The 15183-nt window shown below is 36.9% G+C and overlaps 1 protein-coding gene across 1 annotated transcript in view; it reads left to right on the top strand.

Annotated features, from left to right (window-relative positions):
* The window catches only part of nek1 (NIMA-related kinase 1), a 56062-nt gene extending 41419 nt beyond the window's left edge, over positions 1-14643 (top strand). The window contains 5 exon segments of the mRNA XM_041264642.1: positions 4107-4261; positions 7897-8132; positions 10019-10152; positions 11297-11429; positions 13635-14643. Coding sequence (XP_041120576.1) covers positions 4107-4261; positions 7897-8132; positions 10019-10152; positions 11297-11429; positions 13635-13648 — 672 coding nt within the window. The 3' untranslated portion in view covers positions 13649-14643.
* The last annotated feature ends 540 nt before the right edge of the window (positions 14644-15183 follow it).

Raw genomic sequence — 15183 nt, 5'->3', positions numbered from 1 at the left:
TAAAACCACAGCCATACTGGTATGTTTTTTCTTTGGGCTAGGTTAACACTACATATTTTAAGTAGCAGAGCATTGGTTATTGCAGTATATCGGCTAAAGAAATAAAAAATCTGGTTGTCATTGTATAATGTTACTGATTTAAAAAATGAGTTCTATTTATTAGGCAAATTTACTTTCTGTAGTTTTAAATGTTCCAATTTGGTAGTTTAATCAGTTCAGTGTTTTATCTACATTTTTAAATAACCATATTATTGAGTTATAGTTATTTTGTCATTTAGCAGACGCTTTTGCCGAAAGCGACTTAGAGACTTGGGTGTGAAATGTGCATCACAACTGCTGTAGCAGAGTCACTTGCACTAGGACCTTGATTTTTATGTCTAATCCGAAGGATTAAGCACAAGGAGGTTAAGTGACTTGCGCATGGTCACATGTGACAGTGGCTGGGATTAAACCTGGAACCTCATGATAACAAGCCCCTTTCTTTTATTGAGTTGAGCAGGCAGCTGGGCCGCCCTACTTTAGACAGTGAAATCACTCACTTTTTCTGCGCTGGCGCTGGAGGGATACAACCTGTTATCTTTACTTGCAGTGCTTGCATATGTGTTTTCATTATTGATTAACACCGTGTAACAATTTTTTTTTTTTTTTTTTGGTTCCTGGGTAGTAAGTGTTATTTCCTAATTGCTTATGCATCAAAAGTATAGAAAATGGCTATTATTCCCCACCAACTTTGCTTTTGTGACCAGGACAGTGATATTTCAAAATATTACTATTTCCAGTGGGAAAACGGGCAAATGTGTGTCTCTTCGTTCACATAAAGTCAGAAAAAAACAACATACGACTCCAAATTAACATGTTTTTACACTAAAGTAATACAAAAATGACTACAAAAGATTTAGAAGCGAGTAATTTTTCGGGCGGAGGGAGGGAGTGTGGGAAGAGATGAGGGTCTGGAGGTAGCTGGGTGCAGTCTGATCAAGGCATTGGTAGGCGAGTACATGAGTCTTGAACTGGTTGCGAGCGGTGACCTGGAGTCAATGGAATGAGCAGAGCAGTGGAGTAGCATTGGAGAAGCGAGGCAGAGAGAACACCAGGCAAGCAGCGGAGTTCTGGATGAGTGGGAGTGGACGCAGGGAGACTGACCAGGAGGGAGTTTCAGTAGGGGGAAGATGAGGAGGGTAAGAAAAGGTCAGATTTAGAGAGGTTGAGTTTGAGGTGATGCAAGTGCATCCAGGAGGAGATAGCAGATAGACAGGTAGAGATACGGGAGGGGATGGTGCGGGAAGGAGAGGAAGATCTGAGCATCATCAGCATAGAAATGGTATGAGAAACCATAAGATGCGATGAGGGGGCCCAGGGAGTGGGTGTACAGAGAGAAAAGGAGAGGACCCAAGATTGATCCTTGGGAATCCTATTGAGGGTGAGGTGTGGAGGTTGCGTCGCACCAGGTTGCCTGGTAGGTGCGGTCAGAGAAGTAGGAAGAGAACCAGGCCAGAGCAGTGCCAGAGATTCCCAGGTCAGAGAGAGAGAGGATAGGAGAATAGAGTGATCGGCAGTGTCAAAGGCAGCAGAGAGATTGAGGAGAATTAGGACAGAGGAGAGAGAGAGAGAGGCAGCAAGGGCAGAGTTTAGCGAGTTAGTGACAGTAGTGCAGTTTTAGTGGAGCGAGCAGAGCGGAAACCAGATTGGAGAGGGTCAAGCAGAGAGTGGTTAGACAGGAAAGCAGAGAGCTGGCGGTGTACTGGCCGCTCGAGGGTTTTAGAGAGGAAGGTTAAGAGGGAGACATGACGGTAGTTCTGGAGGGAGGTGGGGTCGAGGGTAGGTTTTTGGAGGAGGGGGGTGATAGAAGCTTGTTTGAAGGTAGAGGGAAAGAGGCCAGAGTAGAGAGGTGTTGAAGGGAGGAGATGAAGAGGAGTAGAGCAGCAGCTTGGAAGAGTTGAGTTGGGAGGGGGTCCAGGGTGCACGTTGTGGATGAAATGAAATCAGCTTTGTTAGCAGAAGTGAGACAGTTCCAGAGGGCATCAGAGAGAGTGTGGGAGGGGAGAGGCAGAGGATGGGAGTGAGAGGACAGAATAACAGGGGTGTGAGAGATAGTCATGCTAGGACAGGTGAGACAGATAGGTACAGTAGTAGTGGGGAGAGGGTAGAGACCTGTCTAGCAGTTGGCATCCTCCATAGTGCTGCTAGGTTCTGATTTTTTCCAATATCCTCTCCTCGCTGGACTCCCACAGCTAGACTCCCGGCTCTTTGGTAGGGAGGCTGTTTGGTTGGCTGCCAGTTTGTGCTGCCGCACAATTAGACTAGCTGTCTATTATCCTATTGTCTATTAACTGCGCGAAAGACAGTACTTAAGCAATACAATAGTTTCAATGCACTTCAGTGGGATCACACAACTACAAAATGCTGTGTGGAAACCAGTCAAATTGCAAATCAACCTCTGTTCAATTTAACCACACTCACCTGGTACTAATCACAAACAGTAGATCATCCAAGTAAAAAAACATCATCTTTTTGTAATGTTACTTAAATACAGCTAATGTTAAGAGATGGAATGAGTCTCTAGTAGCCACTGGGAGAGATTTGGAAAAGGTCGTTGCTCAGACTGCCCTTGGACGTGTGGCCCTTCGACGGCTGGCATTCTTAGAAACAGTTTGCCAATTTTTGGACTGTCCTGCAGGTCTAGAGCTGGTCCAGTTTACATGCTATCTAAAGTCCTTTCAATGAACCAGAGTGCTGAACACTTTAGAAAATTAATTCCTTCAACCAGCTAATCTAGTTAGATCAGCAATAAGCATTCAGTTGTACTTGACAAAATCACTAGTTTCTTCCTTCTGACTGCAAACAGCAAAACACAATCCAAGCAGGTCGGTCGCTAGAACAACATTATTATTTTTATTATTATTATTATTATTATTATTATTATTATTATTATTACTACTACTACTACAAAAGTGGAATTGCTGGATTTAAAAAAAATAAAATAAATCCTGAGACTGGGGGGGGGAAATGTCTGGAATTGGATTCCCCTACGCCAGACCTATTGACTGGGTTCATATCATACAGCGAGTGCCCATCAACAAGCTTTGTGTTGAAGCTGATTTAACACAAACAGACTACTGCACTAAACACTTTATTATGCAAGCATTTTGCTAAAAGTCATTTTTGACTACCTGATATAAATATCATCTTTCTATTTTCAACTTTCAACAAATTAGCTTTTGGAAATATTGAAAACAATGTGCTTATTCTGGCTGGATTTGACACAGCACAAGACCCACGATAAAATTAAAGTTCAATAAAAAAAAAAAAAAATAAATAAAAAAAGTTTTCTCTCTGCTCTTCTGCATTTGTTGGAAGGAATGCATGTCTTTTGTTGAATTGTTTTTTGTTTTGTTTTAATTTGGAACCTTAGTCTTGTTGTTCAGAAGCATGACCTGTTTTTGGAGTCTGGATTTTGAAATATTTTAAATAGCATTTATAATTTGGGCATTTGTACCGTGGTTAACTAATTGTATTTTATTGTGTTTGTTTTAAACAGCAGTTTTCCATTTACAGTACTTAATGTAGTAATTAGAAAATAACATATTTATTGCTGTTTTCATAGGTGTTTTCATATTATGACCCTATCTCAGATGGAGGTGCGCGGTAGACTAGATTGTTTGGAAAGGGGTACAGGGCCTAAAGTTTGAAAACCACTGTTCTAGAATATAACAATGTTTTTTTTCTTTCCTTTTTAAAAAAAATCATTAAATGTTACAAAAATTATCAAGAACAGTTGTGGTTTAAAAATGAAAAGTAATGTTTTTGAAAGTGTATTCTGAAAAAAAAACTGACTAATCTGATTTTCCACGTCATGTAAAAGTAATGTTTTGTAACGGTATAAATAGATTGTTCTAGAATGGTGAGCTAGATAATGATTAACTTTTTTAATAGTTTGAGTTACAACGTGGAAGTGCTTGCCATTAATTACTAGTCAAAATTTGTAATTCAGTATGCAGTATTTGTTTAGAACAGTTGTCTTTTTTTGCTTCTATATTAAAATGACCTATTTTATATATGTATACTTGTATTTATTTATTTATTTATTTATTTATTTATTTTAAAAGATGCTGAGAACATGCTCCCTCCCAGATCTTAGCAAACTGTTTAGAACATGTGTTGATGATCCAAACACAGCGGATGCACCTGAGGACAATCTCGAAATAGATGATCTAGAAGATGAACCAATTAAAGCTGAAGGGCATTCTGATTCTGAAGACACGTAAGCCTGCATGCTTCATTTATGAAGTGAATGGTTAAAAGAAAATGTTAACCCAATACTAAGGACTTTATTTTAATTTTGAACTCTCCCTATAAATTCACTGAAAATCAAATTTTTTACAGTCGCCTTTTTTCCCCCGAACACACTGCAGAACATAAAGTACTTCAGAAACCATGAACTTTTATTTATTTATTTATTTTATTTAATTTCCCCCCCCCCCCCCCCCCCCAAAAAAAAACCCCTGATATAATCTTAGTATTTTTATTTTATTTTTTAATGTATTCCGCTTTGTGTTTTTAAAGAGATGATGTATAAAAAAAACTTGTTGCAATACTTCCTGAAAGTTTGTTGAAAAATGTATGTTTTCGGCAAATTACAAGACATTCTTTAACCAGAGTGGTTTTATGAATTTAAAGCCTATTGTTAAAAAAAATAAAAATAAATAATGCAATACATGGTTCATAACCAAACATTTTGTTTAAAAATAAATACTGAGAACACCTTTATTATATAAATTAGTCAGAAAATTGATTCACCAGAAACAGACGCTGGTATTTCTGCCAATAATGATTCATCAAATCGTCTTGCCATCTTGAAATTAAATTCTGTAAAGTGGAAACGTGTGTTGTGTGCATATCAATTTCTGTACGTAAAGTTAATGTACAGTTGTAGTCAAAAGTTTACATACCCCAATGGAAATTTACAATTTCTAGAAATTTCTCACAAAGAATTATAGAAAAAATCTTCTGTAAAAAGTTTTGCTTTTGTGAATGACGAAAAAAAAGTTACAAGAAATAGATTTCTACAGTTATTTATTAGAGCAATTTTTTTGCAAAAATTAAAAAATATTCATACCCTGACAAGGGAAATTAAAGTAATAGCTAGTTGATGCACTTTTAGCAATAATAACTTCTTTTAAACAAATTTGTCAATTCGCTTTTGGCATGATTCTTTAGTGATTTTTGCCCATTCTTCAACACAAAATATGTTCCAGTTCATTCAAATTCTGAGGACTTCTCTTGCGCACAGCTTTCTTCAACTCATACTGAAGATTCTCAATTGAGTTTAGATCAGGACTTTGACTAGGCCATTGCAGAACCTTGATTTTATTCTTCAACCATTCTGAAGTGTATTTTGATGTGGTCTTTGGATCGTTGTCGTGTTGGAACGTCCAGTTGCACTTTAAACTAAGTCACTTTGAATATATTTGGCAGTCAATGTTATTGTTATTAACACCTCACAATTATTTTACTTGTTCTTGGTGAAAGAACCTTCTTTCTTCCAGAACGAGGGAGCATTGTGACCTTGTGACAACAATTTTCTGCCAAAGGTTCAGATAGATAGCTCTTTCCTTCTTCCCACATTGACTTATTGTTAATGACAGCAATCATCCTGTGCCTAACCCTTTTATACACTTTAAGAATGTTCACCTACAATCCAGCATTTTCTAGAATTAGGTTCTGCGTTATCATATGGAAATTTCTAGCACCTTGTAGACAATAATATCCTAGCACCAAAGGGTATGAATGCTTTTGAATGAACATTTTTGGAGTTTTGAAAACAAATTGCTGATATAAATAATTGTAGTCATCTATTTATTGTAACTTCATGGGGGCCACCTCACCTGTGATGTTTTAGGACATAAAGTTAGTAACGAATAACATATAAAGAGAGGCTCCATCCTTCAAAGGCCTGACGCATATAAGAGGAGATCCGACATTGAGGAAACGCAATAAACAGGCTGAGGGGGTCACCGTCTGAGATAACCCAACAAACGAAGAGGCTTGCAAACCAAAAACAAAACATTGGTTAGTAATATTAACACATAAAAGAGGTTCTGACTCTTCAATGGCCCAACATATACAGTAGGGGTGTTCTGTCGCGGAGGATTCCCGACATACAGGAGGGGGGCCCACAGTCTTTTGAGGTGACCCGACATACAAAGAAGGGCACAGTCTTTGAGGTTACCCGACATGCAAAGAGGCTCACGAACCGGAAAGAAAACAAAGTTAGAAGATGTTAATACACAGAGCTGGGTGTTCAGCCTCTTCAAAAGCCCAACATAATAGAAGGGAGGTTCCGTCGCAGAGGAGACCCGACAAACAGGAGGGTTTCCGCCGCTTGGGGCCCTCACATGAATAGAGGCATCAGAGCCTGAAAGAGAAGTAGATAAAGGATCATGCATGCTAAAGGAGGGGTTTGGCCAGGGGTCCTCTCTGACTCATGGAGAACCCTCCTCTATGAGGTAAATGAAGCGACGCTTAACAAAGGGTTGGAGAAAGTGGAATCACTAACCCCCCAGAGGAGACCGATGCAAAGGCGGTTTGAGATTTTAGAGGAGGAGGAGGAAACGAGAAACACAAGACAACTAGGAGGAGGTGACTAAGGTTTAAATAGAATAGATTTAATTCTAATAGATTTAATTGGAAGATGATGATGATGATGATAGGGTGCACCGGCCTAGTACCACCCCCTGAACCACACTAATAGGTTAACAACATTTCTTTCCTCATCCACAAAAGCAAAACTTGATACAAAAGATTTTCCCTATAATTCTTTGTTTGACAAATTTCTAAAAATGATAAATGTCCTTTTGGGGAACTGTATGCATAGAATATCCTATCATCAAAGCAGTGTTTTACAAACCGCAAGAACACAATAAATAATAAATGTAAGTACAAATCATTAACCACTATAAGCAAACATAGTTAAATTGCAATGTCATAGTAAGGGTTATTCTCTGGATCTTTGGAAGCAGTAATGGACACTTTTTTTTCCCTCTTTCTAAATTGGTTCTTTCCATTATCGGTAATGAAAAAAAAAACATAAATAAATAAAAGTTCATGAAACATTATCTGCTTATATCCACTTATTTCTTGCTATTTATAAATGTTGTAAAATATATGTTAATTAAAAGACGAGACGGAATCGTGTATTTCTGTTCCTTTCTTGTCTCTAACATTTTCTTTCTGCATGCCTGCTGTAAACTTTTTTTTACCCTTTCATTTAAATGCCAGTGTCAGTTTTTTCTGTCACTATCAGGGAGTGAAATTCAGTCCCTCCCCTGTCCAATTGTATGCGTTTCTAACCTGTATTATGGCCCAGTAAGTCAATGAAATGAGGTGCATCTTTTGATCATGTTTACGTGATCAAGGGCCTTAGTATTTAGTCTTCTGAGTTATCGATATTGCAAGATGCGTACTCTCACTTCCCCCAACACATCCAGTGTTTTGATAGTATTAAAAAGTTGTTAATCCTCCATCTTTTTGTTTTATGTTTTGTGAAAATGGATTTATCTGGAATATAATTCAGATAAAGCAGGGATGTGTTTTATCAACTCTGTTTGACATGGCTTTTCTATTAAATACATTAATGAGGTGTGTGACACAAACTGCTTTTTAAATTGATTTCTCTTATCAGTGAAATCTGAATGAGCTCATTTAGCAATGAATGCGGTCACCAGTCTTTGTTTTTCATGTTCCTTTTATACTAGATGTTCTATGTGGTGTATATTTCACTGAATTGTTCTTGTTGTAGGCTATTACCAGAACAGAAGTCATTACAGTGTCCAAGCATTCAATGGGTGTTCAGGGGCGTGGGGATGTAGAAGTCTAATTGTTGTACTTTTATTGCAGTATGTTTGAAGATACTGATGAGGATTTACAAGAGCTGCAGGCCTCCATGGAGAGGCTGTTAAGGGAGCAGCCCAGTGAGGAGTACAGTGAGGAAGAGGAGGCAGGCTTCAACCACAGCCCCCCAGAGGATGTTGTGGATGGGGGAGTACCCATAACCAATGGACTGGAGGGGGGGGAGGAGGAGGACAAGAACCACCCTAGCACTGAGAGTGAACTGAATGAAGAGTGGCAGTCGGGTATGAGTTCAGATCACCCAAAACTGCAAGTGAATTGCATCGTTATTTGCTTTTTTAACCACCCAGCTGCCCATTTATTTTGGCAGTTTCCATGTTTAAAAAAAAACAAAAAAAAAACTTATTGTTATTATGAAAAGTGGAAATATATTATTTCAATAGAACTTAAATAACAACAATGTGTTTACAATTGTAGCATTATAACAATATAGATTGCATAACATTTTTTTTCCCAATGGCAGCATTATATAACTTATAAACATTTTTTTTTACAATTGCAGCATTAACAGTGCAGCAAAAAGTCATTGTGCAGTCGTCGTATAACTTTTAGTGTGCAATAGATATCAAAGCAGATACCCCTCGAAATTAACATTGCTAAAACTTATTTAGCACATATACATTGGAAAAAATTGGTCACAAATTTTCAGTCGCGTCATAAACCATTTTCCACAGTTTCAGGTATGAGTGTATATTGCTGTTATATGCTTTCTGTGAAGTGTAGGTACAATAAATAAATAAGTTGTTTTGACCAGTATCAATCCTGACAAGGCCTTACATCCCCTGTAACGCCAACAAGAAAAATCCCTTTCTCTCATTCTCTGTAGATGCATGCATCCACTTTTTTACTCTGTTGTGCTATCTGTGGATGAACCGGTCTGTCAAGCACATCTGCCAGTGAAAAACAAAACTGCAGACTATAGTAGTGTATATAATGCCTATTAATTTAGTCTGGCATACCAAAAAGATATGAGAAACTGTGCGAATGTACAGAGAATCCTCTGCACACTATTCTCACGGGAGTGACAAATTTGGACTTGCTTGTGCTCCACGTGGAAATTGCGGGGATAAGCAGCTGGGTGGTTAAGGCTTCAAAGCTACGATCTCGGGCTTTTGATTTTAGTTATTTAAATTTATTTATTTCAAGGAAAGTTTACGAAACTGACCTAATCTTATACAGGATGCAGTATTAAGAGTAATCGAGAACAGGTTCTGAACATTTCTTTTGATTTTTTTTTTCCTCTGAACCACACGGTTGCAACAGTGCTCTTTGCTAAACCCAGTTCTTTGCAGATTGTGGCTTAAGATTTTCTTTTAAGTTCGAGATCATTGATTCATTTTTGAAGTTTTGTTTTCAGAGACAAAGATGATCTCTTCTTACTTGCCATCATCACACACTTTGCCTGGCTGCAGTTGCCTTCTCACACCTGTTGCCGTGGTTGCAGTTTGTGTGAAGATGGCAACGGTTGCATTCTTGCACATGATTCACACTACAGTAGGTTATGTATGACTCAGCCTTATCTTTGAATTTGCCTACCAATGTCTTTGTTTTCACTGAGAATAACACATTCGCACTGGAGAAAGTTCACTGTCAGTCACTACCAAGATCGTTTTATCCAGGTAGATGTTGTAAAAGTGATTGTGCTAATAGGGCTAATTTCCATTGAAAAAAAAACGGTTCTTGCTGCTTGGATCGTTAAAGGCGGGTCCTTTTATAAGAAGGGTTCGTTATAGTGAAGCTGGACTGTATTAAATAAACAAGGGGGGGGTCTAGATACTACTCAGTCAGTTTTTAAATATGTGAACCTCTAGCCCCAAGCAATGCCTGCTGGGATATTAATGCTCAAGCTTTTAAACAAGTCAAGCACATTAACTTGCATGAGTATAAGGAGCCGCACTTCAGGTTTAGTAAAATAATAAATAAATAAAATGATCTCTCTTTTAAACCCCAGCAAACCTAGAACCATTTTAATCAACCCATGTCCTGCCTTTGATTTGGGAGAGCATGTTTTAAATTGAACAATTTCATTTTAGCCTCCAATATTTATAATGAAACCAATTGAAAAGTACTCTTTGCAAGTGTATCACGTCATGACTTTTATTTTATATAGATAACACTGATGAAGATGCTGCAAGCGATGCTGATGATCAAGAAAGTATTTTCAGTCGATTGGAAGAGCTCAGACTCAATTTGGAGCAAGAGATAGGTTTTGAGAACTTCATAGAGGCTTATAATAAAATAAAGGTATGCTGTTACAACACTCTCATGTCTAACTAAGTGTCTGTCTATGAATACAATGGATTTGGAATTAGACTTTGTAGTTTGTGGTATTGCACAGACAAAACGTAGGCTCAAGATAGCTAGCCTAGATTGCAGTATTGGGGTCTGTATTTTCGAATACAGCTATGCCTCTTATGTATTGCACTGTAATGGGTGTGTTATAGAGGCTCCAAATTTCTGTGTAGCTGTTGCTTATACTGGAGCCCCATACTGAGGCATCCACTCACTAAAGGATGCATTTACTTACAATATTATAATGGCCTGAAAATATAAATTCCGATTTAATCTAGAGCAGGGGTCTCCAACCCTGGTCCTGGAGAGCCCCTATCCGGCAGGTTTTAGAGGCATCTTTACATCATCAGTGGCTAAAGATCTGGGACAATCTTGTTAATCTTGACTAATTAAGCCAATAATTGGTTGAATTAAGTAAGATTGGTTGAAACGAAAACCAGCAGCCACAGTAGCTCTCCTCCAGGAACAGGGTTGGAGACCCCTGTTCTCGAGTATAATGTACTATATCGGGGCTTCTCAAACTCAGTCCTGGGCACCCCCTGTGGCTGCTGGTTTTCATTCCAACTGAGCTTTCAATTACTTAACTAGACCCTTAATTGAACTGATAATTTGCTTAATTGTACCTTTTTTACGTTTTCTGCTCTTAAACAGTTGCATCTTTCAAGATAGCTGTAACATTTGATAAGTAACTTGAACAGCAAAACAAATTGAAAACAAGTAAAAAAAACAAAAACAAAACAAATAGTCTAATTAAGCAAATTATCACTTGAATTTAGGGTCTAGTTAAGTAATTGAACTCAGATGGAATGAAAACCAGTAGCCACAGGGGGCCCCAGGACTGAGTTTGAGAAGCTCTGTACTATATGATCGTTTACATCAGGTGTTAGCATGGGAACATTACACTCAAAACATTTCTGTCTTTTTAAACCTTTCATGACATTATTAACTTTGAAAGCTTCTGTGATATCTTTCTAAGCCAATCTTGTAAATAGTTTAGGCTAAATAAATAAATAATTGGTGACCCACTTAAGTCATGTCCATTGCATTAAAATCAACTCTTGCATTTTTTATTTTTTTTTTGGTGTGTGTATGTAAGGCTATTCATGAAGATGAAGATGAAAATATTGATATTGGTTCCAACATTGTGCAGAACATTCTGGGAAGTGAACATCAGAACTTGTATCCCAAGATCCTTCATCTAGTTATGGCTGATGGAGCCTATCAGGAGGGTAAGTCTGGAATGGAAATACAAAATATATAACAATTTGTAGTTTTCATAGAAATGTGCATAAATCAGGATGGGCCAGTCCTCTTGTCCATGTAATAGAAGCTGCCTTTAAAAAAATCTGCTCTCATAAGTTTCCAAGAGCTGGTAAGTTTGTTTATGAATTAATCTGAATGTGTGTATGTATAACACAGTTTTTTATAAAGGTGTGTGTTTTTTTGTTTTTTTTTGTTTATAACTTATACATGTCAGATGTGTTGGCATATAGTAATTACGGTGGCAGCCTCACCTACCTTTTTATAATAATGTAACTGTAGTTTGAAAAGGCTTATATTTTGATCTCGGACACTTGGTTTCAATCATTCATTGTTAAAAACCTTTAGAATAATGCATTCTGGTCCAACAATGCATGTGGCGAGTCATTTTAAAAAGCCCATATATTGAAGTGCACAGCGACCTTTGTAATAGCCAGTGCTCAATAAAACAATTAGACATCTACTTGTGATTTCAGTAACTCATTGTAGCACTGTTAATGTTAACAGAATCTGCCAGTACAGTAACTATTTTATTACTGTGTTGATGGGTTCATTAGTGTACGTGTCACTAAATAAAAAGCATGCTGCTGCTGAATTACAAAAATAACTAATGCAACAGCCCTGGTTCTGGTTGGTAGTCTTTAAAATTATATTGCAGACAGAAATAATTGGGATTCTAATCCCAAACCTCCCATTTGAACTGGATTATGTGTGGCCTAAACAATGGGCGTTTGCAAAAAAAAAAAAAAAAAAAGAGCACTCATGTGATTTATAGTTATATCTGCAATTTACATGGATTTTAAGTAGGCACCAGCATGTACCCCAGAATGTATTTAGTTTTCTATATTGTTTTAAAAGCAAGTGATAATTTTAAGGTTTCAGTTATCTGCGGGCGGATTAACCATGCTTGAAAAAAAGGAAGAAAACTACAGGTGTTCTATACAGTATGCATTCTTTTACACATTCGCGGGTTCAGTTTATTAGGTCTGTGCCGTTGTGACTGCAAACATGGCGTCAAGTAAACGTAAATGCATAGTTTTAACAATGCAAGAAAAAACGAAAAAAGGTAGTATTGTAAAACAACTTTCAATGGAATTGGTGAATAGACGATTCCCAGTTTCATCAGCCAAATCTGGCATAATATCACAGTAGTGACGTCAAAAAGTGGTAATTCCTCTAGAGAAAAATATACTTTAACTTTGACCCAGTTCGACTCCTCGAGACCATCACTTTCAGTTTAAACACAAAATGTTTCATTTTCAATCGCTCAACACCTGCAGTATGTAAATGTTCATTAATGATCAACAAAGTGAGAATATGTTTATAAAAAAAAATTAAAAAAAGATTTAAAGCTAGTACATTCATATCTCGGAGCACGGATACAACATAGAATGTCTGTACAGCACTCCAAGTACTGCGTTAAAAAAAAAAAAAATATATATATATATATATATATATATATATATATATATATATATGCAGTGTGTGTGTGTGATATGTGTATGTATGTATGTGTGTGTGTGTACACATTACTTTACTGAGCAGCCCAGAACATTAATTAATTTACTCAAAAGCCACTGAGTGAAATGTGTTGTCCAATTAGCAATAAAAGGATTGGCTGGTAATGACTACAGATAGGATTAAATTAAGTAGACCATGTGAATTGCAAGCTCTTTAAATAGCTTACTAATTCGAAGACTTTCTCCTGAGTATTTGTTTTCGTCCTTAAATACTGTGTTGTATCACATGAAACATTGTACTGTGTGTGTGTGTGTGAGTGCGCGTGCGTATACTGTCATGTACACACAAGTTACAATTATGATGATAAGCCAAGTCAATTTTAAAAGGGTTGTGTAAAGGCATTGTTGTCAATGCCAGCAGCTAGTTTTATGATGTTATCCATTTCTGAGATGTCATGCTTCAAGACCAAACCTAGCTGCTGATCAGAGAATCACTAATTCCTGCAACAATTCCCTGATTTTGTATTGTTTGTGAATTAAAAAAAAAAAAAAAAAGTATCAACTCAGAACATTTGTTTTCACTGAAAAAAAATCTTAACATGCATAATGTATGTCTGTTTTGAAGTAGGTTCCCAATGTTTTTCACTGGGAGGTTAAATGGCTTGCTATTTTTTCTGATTTGTTTATTATGTTTTGGTTCTCCCGCCCCAACAGACAATGATGAATAGAAGCAATTCTTGGCAGTCCCCGACACACTTGTACTATCTGCAGGCAGTGGATGTTACCCAGAACTCCTCTTGTGTAAGAAGATTCTTATGAAGGCTTTAGATTTAGAAGCACTTTTTGATGGCACAGACTTGTGCTTGTTGCATGGTGAAATTTAAAGGTCACAGTTCAGAATAATATTGTGTTTTAAATTTGGAGTCTATTTTAAGTATACAAACAGTGGCAGATCAAAATACTGCTGCCTTTAGCTTTATATGAATCATTTCATCCACTTTATTAGCATCAGTAAATACATTTGAAATATTCTGCTGTAATACAAAGTTTATGAATTTAATGGCAGTTGTATTATCTGCCACTGTTAAGATCATTAAAATGGCCCCCTTATTTTTTTTTGTTTTCACTTTTGCTAAGGTGCACTCCCTTTTATTATAACCTTAGTTGCAATATACATTTACAAAGTAATATCTAACCAAAGTGTAATTATGGATGTACTAATACAGGCAGGTTAGCCTTAATATTTATTAATAATTAGATCACCAATGTGTACGAAGTATTGACTCTAGTAAAGGGGTTACCTGTTGTACAGGATATTCTTGTTGCTCAGTTTTAGGTACTTTTAAAACCACTCCCAATCTTCCAAACATAACTGCAGTTCAGACTTTTCACAGTTTCAGGTATCTATTTTCCAAATGCTTTAGGCTACACACTTTTCAAAAGTGTTCAAACTTTACAGCCATTCTGAGTAATAAGACTTTTGAATTCCATGTTTTTTGACACTTACCAACTCTTATTCTGTCAATATTATGTGTGGAAGGGAACTTCAGTGGGGTGCTAGAGTACTGGTTGACTGCAGCCTGGACTGTGTACTTAATGTTATGTTTCTCTATCTGTCTACCTTATAATATTAATAAAGAAAGAGAGGGGGTATCTTTAATGGTATTATGTATCAACAAATCTTTATAACAATTACAATAAATACTTGATTTTTGTTAAATAAACACTTTGTGTTTTTTTTGTTTTTTGTTTTTTCATATTCAGTTACAAGCTACCTACTCGAACTACTCTCAGAAGCTAGAGCTTCTAAAAAAGACTGTCAGTTCTGTCCACATCTGATGGGCAATTTACCAGCCCTCTTTCCAGACATACTCGCACACCCCAGACTCCAGATGCTCTCTACTCCTTGAGATCCTTGCCTGGAATGGTGGGGCACAACTATAAGGGTCTAAACCTACCTAAACTAAACCTAATAATCTTCCTTGATATTCACAACCAGTCACACTAAATGTATCTATTCAAACATATTAATTTGCATTTAATTTTATGAATTTCCTAATAAATACACAATTATACAAATGTTTCGTATAAAATGTATCTTGGTACAGTTGAAATAGTTATGGTAGATTTTCTGGGGGTGGGTTTAATTGACCTGAATTAAATCCCTGGCACTTATTCATACAATTCTTTATAATTTGTTTCTTTGGTGTTTTTTAGTCCTTTATTAGTAGGCACATGTTTCTTTTTTTTTAGTAGTAGTAGT

This window comes from Polyodon spathula, chromosome 1, assembly GCF_017654505.1.
Source record: "Polyodon spathula isolate WHYD16114869_AA chromosome 1, ASM1765450v1, whole genome shotgun sequence".
Lineage (NCBI taxonomy): Eukaryota > Metazoa > Chordata > Actinopteri > Acipenseriformes > Polyodontidae > Polyodon > Polyodon spathula.
This window is presented reverse-complemented; position numbering and strand designations above follow the sequence as displayed.